The sequence below is a fragment of the Sciurus carolinensis genome, chromosome 4 (assembly GCF_902686445.1).
Source record: "Sciurus carolinensis chromosome 4, mSciCar1.2, whole genome shotgun sequence".
Lineage (NCBI taxonomy): Eukaryota > Metazoa > Chordata > Mammalia > Rodentia > Sciuridae > Sciurus > Sciurus carolinensis.
The window spans coordinates 11,939,475-11,964,927 of NC_062216.1; the positions used below are offsets into that span (position 1 = coordinate 11,939,475).

The following is a 25,453-nucleotide window of genomic DNA, read 5'->3' on the forward strand; positions in this document are numbered from 1 at the left end:
ATAGTGACAGCTTGAGTTCTTCTTTTCCTATTTGTATCCCTTTAATTTCTTTGGTCTGTCTAATTGCTCTGGCTAGAGTTTCAAGGACGATGTTGAATAGAAGTGGTGAAAGAGGGCATGCCTGCCTTATTCCAGTTTCTAGAGGGAATCCTTTCAGTTTTTCTCCATTTACAATGATGTTGGCTGTGGGCTTAGCATAGATAGCCTTTACAATGTTGAGGCATGTTCCTACTATCTCTTAAGCATGAAGGAGTGCCATATTTTAACAAACCCTTTCTCAGCATCTATTGAAATAATCATATGCTTCTTAACTTTAAGTCTGTTGATGTGATGAATTACATTTATTGATTTCTGGATGTTGAACCAACCTTGCATCCCTGGGATAAACCCCACTGATTCAATATCCTTAGTAAAATAAGAACTTTAAAGATATACACTGGCCCCGAAGTGTCTGAAAAACAATTTTCCCTTAGTGGAAATTCACAAAATGTAAATAAAATTTTAAATAAATGAACATTTCTGATCAAATTGGCCAATTTTTGAAATAAGAAAACGACTTCAAGGATTAAGGAAGGTCGGCAGTGAAGGGTCAAGGGAAATCTTAGGCATTGCTGGTAGGAGCATAAATTTAATCTTTCAAGAGGACAATTTGTCAGTCTATATCAAGGCTTAAAAACCATGCATAACATTAACTGGTTGTGGTGATGCATGCCTATAATCCCAGTAACTCTGGAGGCTGAGGCAGGAGGATCACAAGTTAAAGGTCAGCCTGGACAATTGAGCCAGGCCCTATCTCCAAATTTAAAAAAAAGGGGGGGGGTGAGACAGGGCTGAGGAGATAGCTCAGTAGTAGGTCCCCCCTGGGTTCATCCCCCAGTACCAAACAAAACAAATAAGAATCATGCATAACCTTTGATTTTACAATTTACTTCTAGGACTTCATTTAAGGAAAGAATTACAGTTACATGGAAAGCTACAGCTACAATGATGTTCATCACAGTGTTGTTTATAATGGTGAAGAATTATAAGTATATGTCCAAAATTAGCAGATTGAATGACTTATGGTGCCCACGATGAAACACTGTCAATATTAACAGCATGGGAAAAGCTATTAAGTGAACCAATATGTTACAAATCAACATATAATCTATGTCCCCACTTACCATGTATAGAAATATACATGAAGGAAAGATTGGGAGAAAATCTACCCAATACCAGCATTAGTTACTTAGATTGATGCAATTAAAGGTAGTTATTAATTCCTTTTTTGTTGTTGTTCATGTGGTATTTTTTCCTGCAACAAACAGGCATTGCATTTGCATTAAAAGTGCAAATTAAAAGGGGCTTGTAGGAAACTTTAGCCCTGAGGAACGGAAAATTTCGGAACTTCTCCCTCTCAGTCCCTACCCTCATTCTGTTGTCCAGGCTCCCTCTACCTCTGTTCTCCAGCCTCTCGCCTTCCCTTCCTCTTAGCTTCGCTTAATGCCGATTCTGGAAAGCGCGGTTCTTGGAACTTGTGGTTCCGGCAGAGTCGCTTTTCCTCCTGTGGGGGGCGCAGAGCAGAGAGAGACTCGACGCTGTCCGTGAACTACGAATTGACTGGTGTTTGTCACCAACTTCGGTCACAAAGCGAAGGACCTTTCTAAAGCTCCTCGCGGGCTTCTCCAATTCCCTGGGGAATTCCAGGGTACCGACCCTCGCGCCTGCCCGAAGCGATCGCGCACCTTTCCGCGCTGTAGTTGAGGGAGCGACCTGCCAGCTGCTGCGCCGAAGGGCAGCGTTGAGCCCCAGCGCAGACTCCTTGGAAATCGCATTCCCTTTCTGGAAAAGTCCACCACACTCGGCGCCTTCCGTGCCCTCTAACACCTGTGGGCAATGAACAGGTCCCAAAGCACTGTCCTAGCAACGATTCCACGGTTCTTTAAAATCACTGAGCGCGCTTTGCGCGAACCAGTGTCTGCGCTAGGCCACGGAGCTGTGAAGCCTGCCAAGATCTCAGGCCCGGATGGGGATGGGGGATGGGAAGCATGACCACGGGAGACTCGGCAGGCTCACAGGACTCTGTGAGTACAGTCAGCAAAGACTCATTCTCATGTGCCAGATACTTTGACCAGTGAAGCCCTGGGGAGTAAATATCTCCGCTTTACCATTACTGAAACCGATGCTCAGAGGAATGAGATCTAATGAGACTCAGGCTCGAACCTGGGTCTGCAGACACGCTGCCCTACTAGGTGAGGACAAATGAAGCAACAGAACTGACCCTGACTTAAACTTGCGCAAACTGCGGAGGTGTGAGGGTTTCCGCAGCGTTTACTCCAGCGCCCCCTGCGTGGCGCGGGCAGCATTGCCCACTGGTCTAAGCGCTTCCTGCCCCTGGGACCTTAGGACGCGATGGCTCCCTCAAACCCAGTGGCTCCCGCCTGTTCTACTTTGGGAGGTCAGAGTTAATGGAAGTTTTGTCGCCCTTACTTGAGGGTGGGACGGAGTTGCCCAGCCTGGAGAGCTATCTCTGAGGTTCCCACGGGTGCCCGTGGCGTGCGCCCTGGACCCACCCATCCGGAAATGCATGGTCGTCTCCCGGGAGACCCCGGGATGAAGGTCAGGTTCCACGAGCCAGACATGGAATTTCTAGGCCTTGGGCAGTGTAATATGACACTTACAAGTCCAGTTCGTATCGTTCAAGTCAACATGAAACCATGCATTTAACTGAAGTGCCTTCTCCTGATTTTCTCTTTTGCCGCCCGAGGTGTGTGATGTGGGTGAAGGTGACAGTGAGTGTGTGTGTGTTGGAGGAGGGGATCGCCGAGTGCCAAATGGAAAGAAATTCTAGCTGGTGCCACATTTGTAGCTGCCTCCCTCCCTCCCCTCCGCACACACGCACACACCTGGATGGGAAGTGGGGAAGACCGGTGTGTTGTGCACACACTCGGATCTGGAGGCCAAGGGTGTGTTTCTGTGCGCTCGGAGAACGCAGTGGCCTAAGGAGGGGATGAGTGGGAGCCTGCGGTCACTCCTACCGGTCAGAGGAAGGCGCCCCCTAGGGGCGGCCCCGCGAGCGCTAGGCGGGGTATGCTTGCCCCGCGAGCGCGTGTGCAAGTGCGTACGTGAATGTACTCGTGAAATGCGGCGGCTGCGGAGTGTGCGCTCGGCAAAAATATGAATAATCAACACATCGCTCACACCTCCGCCGCAAGCGGGGAGGGAGCTGGGAGGTCCCGCGGGCTTTCCCCCGCCGGCTGGCGGGGGGCGGGGACCACCAGGAAAAGGGGGGGCATTTCGGAGTAGTCTTTGCTTCTTTTCCTCTCAACTGAGCTGAGAAACTGCGGGGGAGGGGGTGCGGGGAAGAAAGGGAGAAAGTCACACTTAACTTTTTTTTTTCGTTTTAAAGGCCTTGTGCGTGCTGCCATCGTGGAGTGTTAGAAGTGGAGAGAAGGTTTTCTGGTTTTTTTTTTTTTTTTTTCCCTCCTATTTATCTGCAGAGTTGCCACTTGTCATCTCCTATCCTCATTTTGCTTATCTGTAAAATGGAGGCAAATACATCCCACTCGAAGGGTTACTGACAGACTGAGGGTGAGAAAGTGATGGCAGTGCCTGGCACTCAAGAAAGTGATTGGTAAACATTCCGCCTTTGCGCGTGTGTACTGTTCTTCCGTGTTACCTTGCGTGCAGACCTGCGATAATGCAGGTCAATTTGCTCCCAGATCGCTGCTTTCGTGCACAGGTTCCCGGAAGGGGCTGCAACCGGCCAGTTTACTTCAGCATAGTCCCAACAGCAGGGATGTGACCAGCACGCCACCATGCCTCCGGAGAAATTGGCTCCCCATCTTAAAAGAGGCCACACCAGGCACTTCTCTCTCCAGACCACCTGTCCTCCAACACATCCTCTCCCGCTAGATTCCCGCGCTGTTCAGTGTCGGCGCCTGAGCTCCAAACGCCCGCGTTGCTGCTGCGGGAATTAGTTCACTTGACCTTTCCACTTTTCGGCTTCGGTTTGGGCTCCCTCGCCCTCTGCACTCGGAATGAGGGAATGGGAAGGAAGGATATTTCTAAAGGAAAATACTAAGGGAAGAAGGAGCAGGTGAGAGGAGGAACAAGAAAGCGGCGGAGGACAAGGAGGAAGAGACTTTCTGGAGTTGCCAAGTGTTGGGTAGAGCTGATCTGGCCCCTTCAATCCATTTTGGGTAGGTTCATTGTAGTGACCCGATTGACTTGGGCACAGGCGTTCTACTATGCCTCAGTATTTCCGTAGCTGTTCCTTCTCGAATCTCCTTCACCACGTAAAAACAAAACAAGAAGCGAGTCCACTTCGCACCCCACAGTCCTAAAGGAAAGTCCTAAAAGGGGAATGTTAGGTGTAGATGGAGGAGTCCTCCTGAGATATTTGTCGTGCATTCACGAATAGATTTCCCCCCTCCCGCCCTCTCTAGGGAATTTGTATTTATAGAACATACAGATCTGGCTTCCGGAAGAAAAATACCAAAGTTGCAATTTGGAGTGGGAATTAATGAAATTGGATATTTAAAAAATCATTCACGAATTGTGGATTAAATATTCTTGGCAAGACTCTGAGATAGTGAGTAAAGTCATTTATTTTTAGGCAGCAAAGATTCCAGCATTAAAAAAAAAAAAAATCCCAATTGAAAACTTCTCGTCCACAGAGAGGCCAGGGGGGGCTACCACTTATTTCATTTACAAACCCAGACCGGCTTTCCTGGTGGATGATTCCCCGGTGCTAGTCCAGCCTTGGGGTTAGGGCAGCGTAGACCCAGACGCCGCCGGTGTGTGACTGAAGTCTGGAGGTGAGGATCATGGAGTGGGGGAATTCCGACACATCTGAGTTCTCTCCGGAGCCCTGCCGGAGGAGACACTGTCCAGAGAGCAGTTTTTAAGGAAAATTTCCAAAGCTTTGAGGGAGAGGCGAATTTTCTGCTTCTAGGAAGACTGGACCGGACAATACTGAGCAAAAGGGCCTTAAAACCAATTATGGGGAGACCGGTCAGACGGCACCCAGGTGCAGATGTGAAACATGAACAAGTAAAGAAATCCCGGAGTGGGTATTTGGAAAGGTTGAACAAAGAAGGGGACAAGATAAAAGCCGAGCTGCCAATACTACCACCCTAGTTTTGTGTATATGGATTTTCATGAAGAATCTTGTTGCTTCATTTTGGATTTTTCTTGACCCCGGCAAGAGACGGAACGGAGCTCGCCAGCCCGAGACTGGGACGCGCGCGCGGGCTCGGCATCGCGGCGGGGCCAGGCTTTCCCGGGCCGCAGCTGCTCCAGCCGGGCCCCGCGCGGCCCGGGGCGGATTTTGTGTTTCAGGTTAGAAAGAGGAGGGTTGTTCCGCGGTGGCCGCCGGCAATAGGAAGAGGCGCAACCAACGCTACTCGCTCCAGTGCTAATCAGCGCTTCTTCCGCGCGGGTGGCCAACTCTGCAGCCGCCCCTCCCCAAAACCCATACAAACATAATTAAACCCAACTTGGTTGGCAGACATGCTCCCAACTCGCCGAAGAGCCACCGGGGTGCACGTAACAACACCGCCCCTGCCCCCCGCCTCCGCCGCAATCGCCAGGCAACTTGGTCCGGCGCAAGAGAGAATTTCTGCGTTGGGGCTAGCCCCCCGGAGGACCTCTGGCGTCGCGTCTGCCATCGGTTCCCCATCGCTGCGAGTCGCCGCGGGGAGGGCGCCCTTAGAGCAACCAGCCCAGAGCGGTGTTCCCCACCAGGTCAAAGTCCCGGGACCACAGTGCCCATAAACCACCTCCCAGAGGGGCACTGCGGTCCCTGAACTTGTCACGGGGGGCGGAGGAAGGGGACGCCCTCCGCGAAGGTCTGATCTGGCGACTGGAGCGGGGAGCTGGCAGAAAGGAGCAATTCATTCGCTTCCTAAGGGGCATAATTTGGGGTGGCAGCTGTTTACTGGTGAGAAAAGTCGGCGTTCCCGACCTTGGCTCTGCCCTTTAACCCAAGCCAACCTGAGCCTGGGGGAAGAGTGAGCGGGCCAGGGTCAGGCCCACTGCTGACTGGCGGCCCCTCGGGGTACTCTCGGCATCTTTCCCCGGCAGCGTCGAAGTGCAGCCGATAAAAGGTTCCCTGGGAAAAAAGATCACCAGGCTCATAGCATATTTTGTAGGGTTCACAGACCGATCCACACTTTTTGCGGAGAAACCAGAGACCTTGGCCCTGCTGGGAGCAGACCCCAAACAAGGAAGGGAATGAGGCGGGGGGTGGTGCTTGAGATTTGGAGAAATTTATAAAAAGGCGAGCCGGAACGGAAGATTCTGGTGGTTATTTTTTGCAGGGGCCGGAATTATCCACAAAGGCTGCATATAACAGAAAATTGCCAAGTTGAAAAACAGGGTAGTAAATTTCATTCCTTGCAAATTTCTTCCCCATCTTCCCTCTTCTTTCTTTGAACAACTCCTGGCTTGACTTTTACAACCCACCGGTTCCGTTTTCTGATACCCAATCGTCCTTCCTGGCTCCTCTCACCCTTCCTGGTCCAACAGGGAAGAGCCAGCTAAAGCCCCGGAGTTTCGGAGCCCATTCAATACAACTCAGAGGCTAGGATTTCACCTTTTCTCCCCTCCCCCCAAATTAACTGCCCGAGTCCCTCGACCCTGGGTCTATGCAGAGCATATCCGTCCGTTTTCTAGCGAATTTCTCTAGTAACAATCAGTGCTTTCAGAGAGCTATCTCGTCTACACAGTCTGGGGTCTCTGTTTGCCCCTGTGGTGATGTGGAGTCGCACGGATCCCTTTCTTAAGAAAGCCTCATTCTCTGAAAGCGCAAGCTTCCTATCCACGCAGGCAAAGGAGTTGCAAGGAGCTGTGTCCTCTAGCGGCAAACCCTCGTAGTTCATTTGTGAGTGCTCACCTACACCTAAGGGATCTGGTCGGGTGTCAATTGATGCGCAAAACTAAGACCTAAGTGTGTGTGGGGTGGGGAGGAAAGTCTCCTGAATGTAATCCAGGCTTTCGTAAAATGCCCTGTGCGTAATGAGGCCGGGAGACTCGGGTGCAGTCGTTCGAACTGTGGAACAGCTGATTGTCTCCTCCACGGCAGATGGTCTTTGAGCACAGATTTGCATTCATTGTCTTCAAATCTGTTTTCGCGCTGGTGTTCTAGATTTCAGCAGCAGATCTATGCACAGATCAGAATACAAAAGGAGAAGCAAGAAAATAACACCCAGCCAGGAGGATTTTTAATAGGCACCGTGAGTTGCCCGGGCGTAGTTACAAAGCCGTCTAGGGTTTCAGCTGTTTGGCGGAGCTGCTGCCGCCTCTCGGTCACCAGCCCGCGGGCCAGCACCGCGGCCACCGCGCTCGGTACGCAAAGTTTCCGTGACTCCCCCGCTGCCCCCCTGCGGCTCCTGGCAGCTTTGGGAACTCAGGAGGAGGGAGAAGGGGGTTCCCGGGATGCACCCCGGCAGCTCTCGCACTAAGCCTGCCACGATCTGTCAGCAACTTCTCATCTGCACGGGTGCGACTCCAGTTCGCGCCGGCCCGAGGATATTTTCTTAGCTCCTCTACCGTTTTCCCCGTCATTATTTATTTGAACAGCACTTGAGCCTTGCTTGTCCACACCCCACTCCCGCCTTTCATTATATATCCTTTTTTCTCCAACATCTTGCAAACCGCACACAAAGTCTTAATGTCACCATGGAATCCCAGGAGACTTGGGAGAGCCGTTCAGGGAGCTGGGCGCTCTGGGGAACGTTTGCACAAAACAAAAATACTTGTGGTCACACTCCGCTTTTTCGCAAACATGCACACCGATCCAAAACCCGAAAATGAACATGCCTCCTGGCAGGCTACAAAAACCTACATCTAGAGGCAAATCCACGGAGGTTTCCCCGCTCCCGCGGCCAGGTGGAGCCAGCGCGTCCCTAGGCTGCAGGGCCCAGCTATCCTGCTTCAGTTCAGGGTTTGGGGGCCCCCATCCCGCGCACGCCACGCGCGCGGGGTTCGGGCGAGGACTCGGTGCCCACAGCTTTCTGTCCCCTTTCACCTCCCGGACTCCCGGCAACGCAGAGCGTGGTGCGCGCCGCCTGAGGACGTCGGCCTGGCTTGCCTGGCGCCGGCCAATCCCGAGCGTCCATGCAAATGAGGCTCCTTATTGGGCCGCGGCTCCGCCTCCGGCGGCCCGGGCAGTAGTAACCCATTCATGGGGCCGGCGCGCGGATGCAGCCCGGCTCAGCGGCGCTCGCAGCCACCGCCTCCTTTCGGCTCCGGGTCTTCCCCTTCCTTTTAAAACTGATCCTGTTGGGGATTTTTTTCCCCCTAAATTGGAACCGTGGGGAGGAGCAGGGAGGGCGGATCTGGAGGAAGGGGCGAGATTAGGCAGCTATCAATCTCCTCCTGTTTCTCCCAGAACAGGTGATGCTTCTAAATTGTGACCACTTTCTGGAGGCAGCTCTGCAACTGGAAGGATGCGAGCGACCTAGGGTGAAGGGCCTGAAGCGGCAGATCTGAACTTGCAGAGGATAAAAACATAAACTTTTGACTACATCATACTGCACCTCGCGCGTGAAGCAAAGGACTTTTTTTTTTTTTTTTTTTTTTTTCCCAAGACAGACCCAAACTTCGGCACTTGATCCCCTTTTCTTGGATTGCTTTGGAGGAGACGGTTTGCTTGCCGCGTTGAGAACGGTCAGAACTGTGTTTTTGTAAACTCATTTTTAAAGCGACAGTAAAGGATCAGACTTTTTAAATGTTTGGGATTCAAGATACTTTAGGAAGAGGACCAGCTCTGAAAGAGAAATCGCTGGGCGCGGAGATGGATTCGGTCAGGTCTTGGGTCCGGAATGTCGGCGTGGTGGACGCCAATGTCGCGGCGCAGAGGTAAGGAGACGACCGCACGATTATTCTGCTCTCAAAGTCTCTTGCTCTCGCTGTCTCTCAGTGTGCCCCCTCCCCTGCTCCGCATCTCTTTCCTTTTCTCGGTACCCCCATCTGTCCTTCAGGCCCCGCACGCTGGGGCTTTCCCTCTGGCGAGCAAGTCGCAGCGGTCAGGGGAACACTTACCCGGCAGCCAACACTGGAGTTTCTGAACTGCCTGGGTCATTTGTGTTTCTCCCCGACTCCTTTCCCACAGTCCACTCTCTGGGACAAAAAATAAAGTAACACCCAATGCCTCGCATCTCGGCCCCATTCCTGTGAGCTTGTCTGGCCCCTGTCGTGCTTGAGGACCGGAGCCTGCAGTTACCACCGCGAGAACAGAGACGACTTCCTGGCCACTACCAGGTTTCCCCCACGCCGCCTGCGAGCGCCTCTACTCCCACATCTTGGTGGTTCTGGGAGAACCGGAGCCCAGCGACCGGATGGTGGCGGCGGCGGAGGCGGGGAGAGAACGCGGCCGCTGCCGGGGAAGGTGGAGCGGCCGGGAGCTCTGGGAGGGGGGACAGGCCAGAGGGTCCCGGCTCTGAGACAGTGTGCCAGATGCATGGAGGCGGGGAGAGAAGAAATTAAAAGAGAAAAGATGAAGGAATAACTAGAAGGAGTCGCTGAAGAAGAGAGAGGAGAGGAAGGAGATCCGCCGCCAGAAAGCTGCAGGGATCACCGGCTTCCAGTTTTTCGGGTCGCTGAAGTTGACTGTTTCTGAGCATCCGCAGGCTGGGATAGCCACCACCTTGTCCGCGGTGTCACCCCACGACATTCCCCTCTTTCTACCCGGTCACCACTTCTGAGCTGGGATTTGTGAACTTCCCGTCCCTGTCTGAGAAAGCAACCTTCTTGTTCCCAGAGAGCCCACGAACTTCTTCCTCAACTCTCGTTCCCCAGCCCGCATCTGCGCCCCGGGCCTTCCTCCTGAAGTCCTGACATCACGCGGAGAAATCATCCCTTTCCCAGACAGGCCACGTCTCCAGGTGTCCCGGGTAGAGCGAACCCGGCCGCCCTCTTGGAGGAGAGAAAGCAGAAGTCGCATCGCCCCGGGAGTGGGGCCGGCAGCGATGCCCGCCCGCCCGTTGGAACCCGGGACGCGCCGGTGTCCTTGCGGCAGACCGCACGCCGGCGGCGGCGACTTTCCGCAGCGGTCTGGGAGTAGCCGGGCTGCAAGCCGAGGGAAAGAAGGCTGAGCAGCAGAGCCCGCTCTGCGGCGCATTTTCTGAGCGGGGCTGGGGAAAGACGCCTTCCTCACTGTCCTTCCTTTTCGGAATCAAAGTTTGTTAAAGTTGGAACAGGGAGCCCGAGTTGGGGACATTCTATCCAATATGTGACGTCCTTCAAAAGAGCGAAAATGCTTGTGCACGGGGCAGGAGGCCCGGAGACCTCAGCGCCGCGGGGCAGCTCCCGCCATCTGTGCGCTCAGCGCCCCGACCTTTTAGTTAAAAATGGATCTGGTGGCCAGTTTAGCACTGGTCCTGACAGGTAGACAGGAAGATGTGCGTTCACATTCAAGGCTCTCGGAGGCCGCCTTCGGAGTAGTCCCCCGACTTGGGTTTCACGGTTCGTGGCTTTGGCTGGCGCCGCCGGGCAACGCAGCTTGTACCCGGATGGCCTGGGGCTCAGGCTAGGACGCGGTCTGCCTCCTAACAATCCGGCTTCTCCACTCCCAGGGACCCAGGGACCTAAGGTGTCCAGTATGGCGACCTCCGCAGTGCTGGTCGCGCGGTTTCCGCGGAACTGTCTGAGATGCAACTTTTCGGAAGAGCGAGGGAAGCAGAGGGGTGAGGCCTGTAGGAACGAGACTTGGGCTCGAGGCTTTCCACCCGCCCTTCAGGGTTCTCACCCCCAGCCTTGTGTGTGGGCAGTGATTTGGATAAAGATGAAGTAAAGGAGTCACTTCTTCAGATGCAAACGGAACGCTTATGTCCCCTAACCCCGAGTCTCACCTTAGTGAAGCGATCCAGCTGTGGGCGCCGCCTTGGGGGTGGGGTGGGGGACTGCTCTGGACCTGCTGTGGCAGCCCGGGTCTTTCGAGTTCCACCAAAGGCCCAACAGAACAACCTGGTGGTGGAACACTTGGGCGGTGGAAGCGGCCCCAGATACGGCCCTGCCATTTGCCCTCATGGCCTCTTGGACTCCTCTAAGGAGTTTCTACTCCTAAATCGGAACTGATAAAAGACTTGACAGGCCCAGGACTTGGACCTGGGACGTGGACCTTGCCCACGTTTCTTGGGCACGTTAGTAACGGCGTGTCTTTTCTCTCTTTTTGTGTCCGGTGTCCCACCTGTCTCTTCCTGTGCAGTGGGGTCGCCCTGTCCCGTGCCCACTTTGAGAAGCAGCCTCCCTCTAACTTGAGGAAATCCAACTTCTTTCATTTCGTCCTGGCGCTCTACGACAGGCAGGGGCAGCCGGTGGAGATCGAGCGTACAGCTTTCGTGGACTTTGTGGAGAACGACAAAGTAAGAGGACCCCTGCCCCCGCCCCCCAATAACTCCCTCCTTGCAGAGCACTAAAGATTCCATCTGTCACTTGCGACACTTTTCTGCTCGCATCATCAGGGATGATAAATCGAGGCTTCTCACCCCCAGCCTCTAAATCCCTAGATTTTCCCGCACCTCCTCCCGGCCCCCACTCCCGCACCCACGGTTTAGAGGCCCAGCGTCTGAGTGCACTGAATCTAGGGGTCCTTAGCAGTGTGAGACCATAGAATACTCACCGATCAAAAGCCCTTCGAACTAGACCATAATTAAAAAGTGTATCCAAGGCTGCGCTGCCCTCCTCTGGGTTATTTTCATTATTTTCACCTGCCAGGTAGCACGGGGTGGGTTGAATCAGTCCTACAGTGGAATCTCAAAGTCCAGCCTTGACCCATGTCCCCACCCAGAAGCCTTCTCTTCTACTCCCCAAGGCAGCACCTCCTTGGAACTCAAGCCTGGATTTGGGGACTGGGTTTGATCTCAAATAGATGGCGGTCAACCTAAGTTGATACGTGACCAGAGGGAAATCTCTTGACCTACTGGACCTCAGTTTCTTCAGCTGTGCCACCTGAGCTGTAGCGTTCCCACTTGAACCTGGGACTTGGTTGGTTCCTGAGCTCTGAGTCTTGGTGCTGGGGTTTCAGCGGGATAGGGTCTAGTTCTGCCCTTTCAAATGACAGGTCCCTTCACCCTTCTTCTGAGAGAAGCCTTGGGGTTTCCTAAGGATAGATAGACCAGATGGGGCCTGTCTAAACAGCCTTGCGGTGGTGTCGGGTTATCTCCGAAGCGGCTTGGCAAGCCTCTGAGGTAGTCAGTGGCAGGCAGGGGCTCTTGCCCTTTGACCCAGGGCTGGACCAGAGGGCTGTTCAAAGTGTCGGGAGGTGGCATAGTGAAGCACTCTTTCCTGTTTCCCTCATTTGGGGGACTGAAATGCCAGGGAATCGAAAGTCTTCCATCTTTTCAGGAACAAGGCAACGAGAAGACCAACAACGGCACCCACTACAAGTTACAACTCCTGTACAGCAATGGTGAGCATCCCGTAGGCTGGCACGGGTAGCCAGTGAGGACCCAGCACATCTCCCTTTCCTGGAAGACGTTGCAGAAATGACTGGCAGACAGATTTGGGAGTGCAGAGCTGTGGGAGGTTTGCTCCGGGGCTGGGATTTGGGAGGTCTCCGCTCCTGGACAGCTCAGCCTGGGCCTGGACCACAGGGCAGGGAAGGGCTTGGGTGTGGGAGAGAGGGCTCTGCAGTCCTTGACTCTTGCTGGTCTCCCCTTCCCGTAGGTGTCCGCACGGAGCAGGACCTCTATGTCAGGCTCATCGACTCAGTCACCAAGCAGGTGAGCCCAATGGGCCCCTTGGCTCCTCTGCTTCAATCTCTGGCCCCCAACTCCTCAGCTTGTCTCTGACTTCCACCCTCCTGCATGATTTCCTGGGTCAGACTTCAAACTCCTCTCCACATTCTTGTCTATTCTGGGAATACTTCTTTGTTCCTCTCTTTCCAATGTCCTGTGTCTATCTGGTTTTGGAGCCCCTGGGGGCAGAGGGAGGAGAGCAAAGGGATAAAGAGAGGAAACAATTGGGAGATTCAGTCCCCCCAAACATTCCTTTTTGTAAAGAACTATGGGGCAAACTTCTGTTATTTCTTCAGTTGAGGTAACAGGCAACTGCTCAGTTCCGCCTAAGCAGGACTTGCTAATGGGGTAGCAGGTAGTGAGAGGGAGAGAATTTTGTTCTTGTTCTAAAGTCCCCTCTTTCTTTGTATTTCTGCCCTGCTACATGTCCTCCCTTCCTGTCCCTGGCCGGGTCTCAGCCTATAGCTTATGAGGGACAGAATAAGAATCCGGAGATGTGCCGAGTCCTTCTGACACACGAGGTGATGTGCAGGTAAGAGCCACCTTCTCCTCTGGGCTTAACTAGAAAGCCGGCTAACCTACCTGCCCGGCTCACTTGCTCGGGACTAACTTGCAGAAGCGAAGGCTCCCGTTGGACATTCCCTGGGACAGATTCCCTAGAACCCTCATCCCTTTTAAGGTCAGTTTTTGAGAGCCTATCTGTTAGGACTAGAAAGCAAAACCAGAAGATTCAAATTTTCAAACCCTGGCGTCACAGAGTTTCCCCAGCCAAGTGGAAAGTCTCCGCGTCCACCTTTGGCAAAAGCGCTGGCGAAGGGTCTGGGCTACCCCAAGCAGGGTTGGTGATCAACTCTGGGGATTAGGGCTTTCCCTGAATTTCTCGGCTGGAGGCCGGCTATGCTAAATACCCACCCTGCCCGCTGGGGTGGCTTTCCGGGTGGAGCCACTTGTGGAGTTACTGAGTCCAAGCCCTGGAAACTTCGTCTGGTCTCGGGAACCACCAGAGTATTGAGCGGCCCGTTGCCCGGGTATTTCCCTGCACCTAGGCACCTGCAACAAGGTGTCTTTCTTTCCTTGCGGGGAGGTCGCTTCTCCTATCACTTCACATTGAAGGTGTTTCTCTGGTCAGGAGGAGCTACCCTGTGGAAAGACCAGTCCTGGTCCCCACCTGTGAATTGAGCAGCCGGGAGAGTCCCGTCTGGTGGGGAGGTCTGGGGTCCGGAGCAACAGCTGGATCCCGAGGGTCACTTTGAGAAAGGTGCTGTTTGCTTGGGTTCCTACAGTTTTCCCACCCGCCTTTCAGAGACTGGTGTATTCCGCTTCGAGTCCCGCACATTGTCCCTTGTCTTCTACTTGCTTAGAAGAAAATTAAAAAAAAAAAAAATTAAGAAGATGGAATTCATCCACACACTTAACCAATCAACAAATAGTTTTTGAATGCCTAGTGTTTGCAGGTGTATTGGGCTGGTTGTTGAGGATCCCACTGCAAATGAGAAAGGATATATGAAGGAAATTCTGGGAAGAGCATGCTTATTTTATTTTAAAAATTTAGAACTCTTTTCTATACAGCATTTTCTCCCCTCCAAAATCTGATGGGAGGGAAAACCTCAATTCTTCCTCAACCTGCTCTTGCTTCAGCGAAGGGTTCCCACCTCCAGACTTGCTAGTTTTGGGTAATTGCAGGCCATCTGATTGAGTATGGACTATTTTATGGGCAGCTCCCTGAAGCATTCCCTGCTCAACCCAGTCAGGAAGAAATCATAACAATTGGACATGTTTGTTTTGGTTTTGACCAAGTTTTAGAAAAACAAACTTGTTAAATGCAAAGTTTGACTCTGCCAGGGTCCTCCACTGAGGGGGACTGAGGCTCCTTTCCTGAATAGCTTGGTGAGGAGTTGGGTGATGAAGTAAGAAGATAGATATTCCATTATCCCAGAGCCCCTTGATAAATTTGTTCAGAAAGAAAATACAACTTCATGATGTACTTGCATGCAATACTTAGATTAAATAGTCAGAATGCTATAATTTGGTTGGTAAGTTAAAGAGGATTTTTATTCTTCTCTACACTTTTTAATGCCTCTGTCTGGAGAGATAACCTTCTTAAAAGAAAACAACTCCAAACTAACCCGTTGTCTCATGAATTATACCTATCCCTTTAAATAATACTTGCACGCCCCCATCCAGCTGTAGTTGAGGCTGACATTTTTATTTTTAAGCCCAATCAAATCCTCCTCATTTTATGCTGTTTAAGTAGCAGCATCAATTTTTAAAGCCTCTAGTTTAGTCTGCATTAGTAACACAATATAAAAATTTAATGTACTGTAACTTCTCTGCATTGAAGACCGGGAGGGTGCTCTGCTATTTTCTTCCCAAACTAGAATTTAAAACAAATATTAATTATGGGCAAATAAATGATCCATTGGATGGGTCCTGTCTAGTGTGTGTGTGTGTGTGTGTGTGTGTTGGGAGACAAGGTGAGTGAAGGCAAATATTAGCTGCATCTGAAAGGGAAGTTTTCTTTCAAGCTGTCAGAGCTAGTTGATTCTCCAGGTATGGGAGCAAGTTCCTTCTTCCACATTTTACGAGCTGGTTATAGCAGTCAATGTTGGGGAGATGGATCAGATATCCTTGTTTTTCAATGAATATTGAACATACTTAATTTCATTTGCACCGTGTTATGTGGCATACCTGGGCAATTGCCGGAATGATTTTATGTCCTATAATCCTATAATCTTTAGTAAAAGGTTTCTAAATTGGTGTTTAGCTTTGTGTGTGTGTGTATGTGTGTGTGTGTGTGTGTATAACAAAGCAAAGGGACAAAATAAATCTGTTTAGGAATAACTTCTTCCTCCCCCTCTCTGCTTTGCTTTTAGTTCATTTTGCCAATTATTAGCGAGGAGAAATCTAGTGGTTATGTTGCTGCCAGCCACCCCCTGTGCCCTCAATGCTCAGAGGGTTAAAAGATATTATAATTTGAACAGAAGTCTTCTCAAGGCCTACAGCTGGCTAATAACAGAGTTGTATTGAGCGCGAGCAAACCCCACAGCTGTGACTTTTCGCCACAAGGCGCAGGCTAGACAGGGCCCTAATCAGATGGGCCAGCCGGGCAGTGGGGCCAGTGTCTTTATCGGCCAGATGGTGTGAATTTAGACACTTTTGTTATGCAATCGCAGGGAGGAGTTGGGGAGAAGAAAACAAAACAAAAGCCACCATGCTGTGCGCTTATTTGAGTTTGAAATTAGAGACAGATTTTTGAAAGTTGAGGGTTGAATTTTAAAAAACGATTTTGGAGGGGAGAGGGACACGTTAGCTTATGAAGAGCCAGAGCTGGGCAGACTGGACACCCTCTGTCCAGGATTGGGGTGCTTCTTCTTATTTTCTTCCCCAGACATCTTTTATCTTTTTCTTTTTTCTCTTTCTGAAAGATGCAGGTAAGAGTCAGGACTGTGATACATTTTTTCATATTCTCTCCACCTCCCAGCTTGACTTATTCTTCCTCTTCACCTCTTCAAAGACACCCTGTGGAGACCGGGAGGAGGAAAGGGGCCTGTAAGCAAATCGAGAGTGTTTCAAGAAGAAGGGTCTCCCGATGAGTATAGAACAAAATAAACCACACCAGGCCAGACAGACTCAGAGGACCGCTTTCATTTTCATTCATTAGCAGAGAGGAGCCCCCCCACCCCTCTGGGGTAGTTAGAAACACAATCGCAACCTATTGCCAAGTTCAGTTTCCTCTTTTCTGTGTTTTATTTATTTAATTATTTTCCTATCTTACAGTCATTGTCAGTGAAAAGAAACACTTCCCAGGAACCTTAGTGACTTGTAGGTTGGAAAATAACCTTAAGAGCCTTTTAACTGAAATAGCTGAGCCCCAAGTTGGCCGTTCTGGCTTTGCCTCTACAGCAAAGGAAAGGCAGGATTGAGTTTGTCATCTGGGTAATTCAGGGACCCAGGATCCGCATTGTTTGCAGTGTGGTTTCCTAAACGTCATGCGTTCTCCTTGTCTCTCTGCTTGTGTTATTAATAATGTTGACATGAGGTCTGGATGTCATGTAAGGAACAAAATAAAGAACAACTGAAACATTAATGAGAGTTTTTCTTAAAAGAGAAAAGAACTTTGCTTTGGCTAATGTAGAAATTTTAAGAAGGGATCAAATGGGGCAAATACAACAAGTCCTATTACTTTTACACTTTGTGTGTGTGGTTCTGGGGATCAGATATTTTTATGCTTTTACTATTATTGTAGTTCAATAGCCAAGTAACTGTCTATATAATTTTTTCTGTTCTAAATATTAACATTAGAGATTATATTTAAATATGTTCCTGTTGGAAAATAGAGGACGGGGCCCTGGTGTTTCTCTGCATTTTTCCTTTGCATATCATTTACTTCCCTGAGTGGATTCTCCACTTTGTATTACACTGGCACCAGGCTTACATTTTTATCTGTTTTTCTTTTCCGCCGGAGGAAATCCCCATGGAAAGCAGCTGAATTCAGCTGAGCAATTTTGCAAACTTACTTGGCTTCCTCAGAATCATTCCTACCCAAACCGAACAGGCTGGCACATTCTGACAGTGTGTGCTCGTGTAATTAAATTGTACCAGCATTGCACACATATTTGGGGTTAGGTTGACAAGCTGGTGATGTCAAAGGAGGGTCTGACTTGAAGGCCTTTTTGGTAACTAGCATGTATGGGTCTTTTGAAATTGTGTTGCTAAGAAAAGTGGTTTGCCTGAGCTGCTAAGGTATACGTTGACATAAGCAATGCTCTAGGAACAGGAGAGGTGGCAGCCGGAAATGGGTGGGGGTTGGGAGTTGGGAGGAGAGACAAGGGCTTTGCGGGGTGGGAGTGCAGCTGGCCAGCATTTTTATTGGTGTTAATCTTGGGATAGATTGAATTTTTAAAAAGTTAAGACCTAATATAATTTCAAAGGCCAAATATTATTTCAGAAAGTCCCAATGGCAAACTCTGGTATTTAGAAAAGTTGAGACAAATTTTCTTTTACTTTCTACTAATTTGATTAAATTTCTTAAAGCCTCATTGTGCCCATTTGCTGAAAATGTTTTAGCTTCTTTCAGGTGTGTTTTACTTTCTGAGGGCGTAGAATTGTTCACCAACTAATCCACGCATCCCTGTACGAGAGAGGCCTGCTTTAAAAGTTTTAAAATATTAATTTGTTTATGTTTGATTCTGTGGAAATCAGAGAGGCTGAAAGCCACAAAGAGAGCCAAAGTAAATCTGTGACTGGCCTGGGGCAGGCCTGTGGGTCCTGGTTGCCACAGGGCTTCCCATTTTGTCTCACCCCATCAGTTTCAAAGGGTGCTCAAGGAATCCCATAGTCTCGCAAACTTAAAGCTGGAAGGGACTCTGGAGATAACCTAATCCAACATTTTCATTTTCTTTATCAACTCAGAGGGATTAGAGCTCTGACTAAATTCATGCAACTGGTTAGTGAAGAGTTAGATGCCAGAGCCCTGATTTCCAGTTCAGCAATTTTCTATGGTGCAACACAAGCCTAAGCTACAGAGAAACCGTCCTGGGAAAGGTCACAGTTATGGGTACTTTGGTTATTATTAACTTTAGACATATTCTCCACCTGCTATAGGTGACCATGGTTTTCTTGTAAACCTGTTGAGGTTCCATCTTAACTCAACTGCAGTTGTTAGTGAATAATGCATTTGAAATGAGCCAATAGGTACTCTGAGGTCCAGGGCCCTGGTAAGCTGTAGTTGCAGGTGGGCCATATGTCATTCATTCCTTTCTCAGGTTTGTCTCTGTATTTTGAGCAGATGCCTTTGGATTGGAGTATTTTGCTCTCTCTCTCAGGTTCTCTTGGGTAATTTCTCTCTGTTGTCATTGCTTTGGGTGCTCCTCTTCTCTCTTCCTCTCTCAGCATTGATGGATCATCCAGGTACCCAGCACTTTGCAAGGAGGAAGTGTTGAGAAGTAGTTTTTAGGACAGGGACTGATATCTGGTCAAGTCCCATTTCTGTCTTGAACTTGATAAAAATTACTGGAGAGTCTGTGCCCCAGCTCCCTGCCTCATTTTCTTCCTATTTAAAAATGTCCACCAGAGATCTGCTCTTCTTCCTTTGACTTTGAGAAATGGTGGAAATGAGTGAATGAATAAATGTTTATAAAGCACACCAACTTCTCCAGAGAAAGGTATTATATCAACAAAATTTATGATAATCCAAGTAGCTACTCATGGTCTATTTTTTTTTTTTTTTTTTTTTTTTTTTGTTGGGTGTGTGGTGCTGGAGACCAAACTCAGAGCCTCAAACATGCTAGGCAAGTGCTCTACCTCTGAGCTACAACCCCAGCCCTGCTTGTGGTTTATTTAATACATTTTCCTTTTGCTGCTTTCTCCAAATATTTATTGGGATAAAAAGAACTAATATATGAAATCATAAAATCACTGAACCCCAGCCTGGGAGGGACCTTGGAGAACTTAAAATCCAACCACCCGTGGTTCAGATACAAATCTGGCTCTTGGGAAACTTGTGATTCAAAGAATTAGCCAACTCGTAAGTCCCAGAGTGAGGATGTGAATGAGCATATTTTGAATATATTTTGGCTTCAGGTTCAGGTTCAAGTTTTTCTTTTTTTAAAATAAAACATGGTCACACATTTTGCCCTCGGGCAGCTTAGAGCTTGGACACGTTCTTTTTTGTGAATATTCTCACCTTGTATGCTCAATGGTGCTTTTTTTTTTTTTCTGATATAACAAAATTCTTTTCCTCTCTTGCTTTCCTCCCTACTTATAGTCGATGTTGTGAAAAGAAAAGCTGTGGAAATCGGAATGAGACTCCTTCGGACCCTGTCATCATCGACAGGTAGGGGGAACACCTGACTTTTGGATCATTTTTGGTTTCTTTCCTTCACGAGTCTTGACCCTAAGTACCGACCACTTGGCTGGGCTGTAAGGTTGTTTTCGAGTTACCTCCAAGGCATTAAGCTGGACAGCAAGGGGTCCTCTTGTTGATTGGCTTCTTCTGGAAGGAGTCTTGATCTTCCTTATAGAACACACATCTCTAAAGCTTCGCTGGATTCCTTTCCAGGTGTGCTGAGTCCAGCCCAACAAGAAGTGTGTTTGGTAAAGGAGGGAGAAGTCTGCCACCTCTCCAGGTTTTGACCTCAGTCTGTTTGCTAGGAGAGGCAGTGCACCCCACATTAAGTAGTGTCCTTTCTCCATGCTTAGAGACTGCAGAGCTTGAAGCCCAGCCACTGAGACTACAGTGTGGGTAGGGCCTTGTGACAAGTTCTCTCTAGCACTGAGGGAGATTCTGTTCCACCACAGAGGACTACGTTCTGGGGTCTCTGTTATATCAGAGCGGGAAAGATTCTCTGGGACAAGATGCTAATTCACTGAGATGTGATTCAAGCATCCTCAGCTGTCTGTTTTTGTGATTGGAAACAGAACTCACAAACCAATGAAAAAAATACCAAATTAACTTCCAGCAATCATGTAATTTTTAAGAAACCCCATATTCCCACCCCTAATTTTTTCTCTTTCGTTAAAAAACGGAATAATTCCCCATTGCTTCTTTCTTTGGGTTTTCATGTTTCTAGCCAGGTCCTGAAATGGATTGGAGAGACCACAGTCTCCAAAGTTGTTATTCCAATATTCCAATGAATTCTCAGTTGGGAGAATGGAACCTCTGGCATTCTTCCCAGAAAGCCAGCTTGGTTTCTTCGTGGAAAGTATAGCATAGCTGGAGGAATTGAGGAAGCTGGGATTCTGGTCCTGTCCTAGCTTCTGACCTTGGACAAAGCCCTCAGCATCTCTGTTCTGCAGCAGCGTCTATAGTGATAGGCCCAAGGGTGCTGCCGGGAGGTGGCCAAAATATCAGCGGCAGCTTTGCAGTGTTCGCTGAGCCTGTAAGAGGATGATAGGCACATGGAGACTGTCAGATGTATGTGGTGCCTTTGTCGCTTAATGGGGCTGTTTGGGGTTTCCGCTGGTATTTCTGCAAGTGCAGACAAGCTTAAGTATACGGACTTATGAAGACAGTTTGGGGTCATTCGTCTTCACTTTATAGATGAAAAAACGGAACCAAAGAGCGGTGGCATGACTTGCCCACAGGTCACAGCTGGTGGAGCAGAGCTGACACTAGAACACAGCTGTCCTTACTGCTAGGCTCGGCCCCTCCCACGGCCACAACCTCACCCTCACGCTCCCTTTCTGTCCTGACTTATGGGTTGGATCTGCTGATAGCACATGGCGTTGACTTCTACTTCCCAGGATGTCCTTGGGATCCCCTGGGGAGCTGGCAGCACTTGAGGGCAGGCTAGATGCAGTGCTGTCCTCTGCAGCATGTAGCCTGAGCTGCGGATCTCCATCTAGTCTTTCCACTACTGGAGCACCTCTTTCAAGACGGTGCCCTAACCTCATGCCTGTTACATCTTTTCTTGTCATAAACACCCCATAAACCAGCTTTAGAAGTGTTTGCAAACCTATAAGTGCTAGCCTGCCCTTACATCTTACAAGCCACAGCCTAATGACTGCACAGAGCAGCGGTTCTTTAAAGAGTTACATGTAAACTGCATCCATGGAGACAGCTGGACGCGCTTATGTTTTCCTCTGAGGCCATACGCATGTTGTACGCACCAAAGGAAGGACTTCTTTGGCATCTATGGAGAGAGGAGATTTCATAGTAGGTGCTTTTATAGTTTGTGCTAGAATGCCTTAAATTCTTCCAGGAAGGTGGAAATTGTATCTTGGCTGCATATTATGGAGTTTTATGTGACGGTGGCATTTATTTTTACTGTTCTATGCACAATAAAACCACCCAGTGATGTCTCTGCATCACTTGAAATATGTGTTACTTCCGAAATGTTACCCGTCTACATGTGGAAACATACACACCAAAGGGTACCATAAACTGGCCAGGATCGGATTTTAAGAGAACCCATTTTATTATAAACACATGCATTTGTTTGCCTTCCTTATTGTCTGGCTTTTGTTTGGAGATATTGTTCCCTGACCAAAACCTTGTCTTACTGCTCCCGGATGTCTCTTTTGGCGTGCCTTAGTCTTCTCTCCTTCATTTTCAGAAGCAAAGGGGCAGGAAGTCAGGTTTCTGTTTGTGAGAGGGGGTGCCTCGCATCATCCAGAGGTTTGGCTGAGCTGTGCATCTGGTCCCTGGGTTCAACATCTGCCGCACGTTCCCTCACGGAGCACCAAATGGGTGCAAAGTAGTCTATTTCAGATTTCCTCTGAGTAAATATAGAACGCTCTCCTTTGCCCTTGTTCCTATAATGCCAGCTAATTATCTCCTCCCCCTTCTCACCCAACCTCACTAGATGCAGTTAATTTACACTGTCTCTCTTCGAGTCTCCTCACTTAACAGGCTCGCTCCATCCTGGCTCAAGGGAAGCCTGTCTATTCCCTTGCAATAGTGAGTGTGGGTTCCTGGAGGAGGGGAGGCTTCAGGGTGCTTCCAAACTTTAACCCCTAAGGATCCTTTCATTTTTGCCTTCATGAACTTGGGGGTCTTATAAGATTTTGCCTTACAAACTGCAATGGATGAGTGTTAATGTAGCTGCAATTCCATGTTTTATTAATTAAAGACATATAACGAAATGGGAAGGGGAGACAAAAATCTCATCTCAGGTATGTCTTTGACCTCATCGATGGCCAGTCAGAATTTGTTCAGAATGAGAAAACCAGCATCGCCTCAGCCACGTGAGAGACCTCAACTCCAACACAGAGTTACATGATTTTCAAGGAACCTGTACGACCGTGTCCGTATACGTATTCAGGTTGCGAGAGGCTGCATGAAACATGAAAAAATAGCTTTTACCACCTTGCGGTGCCTTGGTTGACAACCGTTGGCTTTTACCATAGGGGTGGCTCTTCAGGGACATAGTTCTCTATTTCCCAGGACCGAGCCCCAAACTTGGAGTGTTTTTCTTCCCCTGCTAAATGAAGCCCTGCCTTGATCTCTCTAGAAACAAGTTTATTTTGTATTTCAATTGTCTCTTCAGCATGCTTTTGTGAATTCTTGGGCAACTGCCTCCCTCAACCATAGGCCAGGTGGTGACAGAGCCTGGCACCATCCAGAGTCTCCAGCAATAGCCCCCCCTCTGCGTGAAACTTTGGGGAGTTGGGGTGCGAGAGAAGGGCTTGTTGATTTTTAGTGCAAAAATCAAAAGTCCCTGTCTAGAAAAAACACAAGGCAGAATGTCACCAAACAGAAGAACCAGTGGAACGACCATTTCTGTGGTCTTCAGCCTGGGTCTTGCCCATTAGACCTGTGCGGTGAACAGAAAGAAAAGCTCAGGCTGGTTTCCATTTGTGGTTCCAGAGGGGAGCTTGAACTCACCTTGTCATGGGCTGAACTTTGTTCCTGTGCAACTTTATTATTTTAATTTTATTTTATTGCAATGCTGGGGATTGAACCCAGGGATTCATGCTTGCTAGGGAAGCTCTCTCCCCCTGAGCTATCCTCCAACCCCTGAGATTTCTTCAGATTCTCTCTGTTGGGTTGCTTCTTCTGAATATTGGGTCTCTGGGTCTCAGGGTAACCTGGTGGTTCATAGGAAGGGGATTTTAGGGACTGTCTCATTGGTAGGAGAGAAGAGAGTCCCTATTGTTCTGTCCTGACCAAAGCCCCATAAAAGTCAGATGTTACAGAAGGCAAGATTTCCTCTTGAATCTTTGAAGGATGCTTCTGCCCATGGGAATCCTGGTATGGCATTTTCTATAAAGAGGGCAGGTCCAATCTGTTTGTCACATGGTAAACACCCCGGGCTTTGTCTTGGTACATTCATCTCATATATTTCTGTTTCTTTTCCTGGGAGAACCGTTTTAAGTGTTGGTGTGTTTTGCTTATTTTCTTTTGCAAGAAGCAAAATGAACAACAGAATGACTCTTATTCAAAAGATTTTCCCCCCAAATATCTGGAGTTTATTGTCCTTACCTTTTTCTGATAATTTCTTCCTTTAATTTTTTAAAAATCCTAGTAAATATGGATAACATAATTTTATCATCTTACTCATTTTTAAGATTTCTGTTTGGTGGTGTTAAATACATTCACCTTGTTGTGCCATGGTCTCCACCACTCATTTACAGAACTCTTTATCTTGCAAAACTGAAACTGCTTCCTATTAAGCAACTCCCCATTGCTTCCTTCCCATAGCCCCTTGTATCTGCCATTCTACTTTCTGTCTCTGAACCACATGTTAAGTGGCATCTTATACTCTGTCCTTTTATTTCTCTTAGTATGATATCCTCAAGGTGTCTCCAAGTTGTAGCATGTGTCAGAATTCCCTTCCTGTTTAAGGCTGAATAATATTTCATTGTATGCATAGACCACATTTTATTTATCCAGTCATCCGGTAATGGACGTTGGGGTTGTTTTGACCTATTGGTATTGGAAATAATGCTCCTATGAAATTGGGTGTTTAAGTACCTGTTCAAGTCCCTACTTTCTATTATTTTGGGAATCTACCTGGAAGTGAAATAGCTGGATCATGTGACAATTCTATTTTCAACTTTTTGAGGAACCACCTTACTCTTTTCCACAGTGGGTGGTTGCAGCATTTTACATTCCCACCAACAGTACACCAAGAGTAACCATTTCTCTATATCCTCACCAACACTTGTTATTTTCTGCTACTTATTTATTTTTTGATGGCAGCCATCCTAATGGGTGTGTCTATTTCTTTTACATGAAGTTTTCTCTTGCCACCATCTTGATGGACATCTTTGCCAGCTGCTCTCAGTTATGGTCCAGTCTTCTTTGGGCCTTTCCCTGTCACTTGGCATGGTTTTTTCCTCTCTCTCCACGCTTCACAGATTACCTTGTTCCTTTCAAGCACAAGCTTGAACCCTCTTTGTCTGGGTCTTTCTTGTTATTCTGCTCTCTTGAATATTATCACTGAACTCCCGTCAAGTGCTATTTGTGGGATGAGAACTTTTAGAAAATAACTGGGGGAGTAAAGTTCTTACTGCCCCGCCTTGCATGCTCCAGAAGTTTGCATTGGTCCTGGACACTTGGAGTTTTTCTTTTTGTTAATTTATTAAGTGAATCACTTATTGGTCTTTTCTTGATTTGTAGTATAGATTCTTCTTTTAATCCCATTGTCCCTTCCATCGCAGAGGTAGATATGGGTACTGAATTCTAGGTAGTTCTAGTTGGAACTGAGCCCTAAGTAGACCCAACTCTGCAAAGTCCAGCATATTCCTGCAGTCCTAGGCCACCAAGGCCAGTTTTCAGGCTGTGACCACTCTCTCTTTTTTGTCAGGTATTGCAAGCCAGATATATCAGATACATATTTAGCAAATGTTTATCTAATATTTAATTGGTACTTATTGTGTGCTGACATTGTGCTTAGCAATTGTACTAATTAAATAACCTTCTTAAGTAATCTTCAATGGTTGATAAAAATCCTAATTTTATAGGAGAGAATAAAATAACATTAAGGAGTTATGTAACTGTAACTCAGCCAAGGTCACATAGCCAGTGTCAGTGGTGAAATTGGAATTTAGTCAATGGGTAGATGTTACAGAGGGACGACGTTGTTATGGAAGAGGGAAAAACCTTCCAGAATTCAGAGTTCTTGAAGGTGGAAAGGCTGGCAACATGATGTGTAAGAACCTCTAGTGGGCAGGGCTTGGTGATACATGCACATAATCCCAGTGATTTGGGAGGCTGGGGCAGGAGGATCACAAGTTTGAGGCCAGCCTCAGGAACTTATTGAGTCCCTAAACAACTTACTGAGATC

The 25,453-nt window shown here is 48.5% G+C and overlaps 1 protein-coding gene across 1 annotated transcript in view; it reads left to right on the plus strand.

Moving 5' to 3' along the window:
* Positions 1-8,652: 8,652 nt before the first annotated feature.
* Ebf2 (EBF transcription factor 2) overlaps positions 8,653-25,453 on the plus strand; it is a 180,164-nt gene continuing 163,363 nt past the window's right edge. Inside the window, exons 1-6 of the mRNA XM_047549273.1 lie at positions 8,653-8,844; positions 11,192-11,348; positions 12,331-12,394; positions 12,652-12,707; positions 13,181-13,254; positions 19,489-19,557. Of these exons, the coding sequence (XP_047405229.1) occupies positions 8,714-8,844; positions 11,192-11,348; positions 12,331-12,394; positions 12,652-12,707; positions 13,181-13,254; positions 19,489-19,557 (551 nt within the window). The 5' untranslated portion in view covers positions 8,653-8,713. The remainder of the gene's footprint in view (positions 8,845-11,191; positions 11,349-12,330; positions 12,395-12,651; positions 12,708-13,180; positions 13,255-19,488; positions 19,558-25,453) is intronic.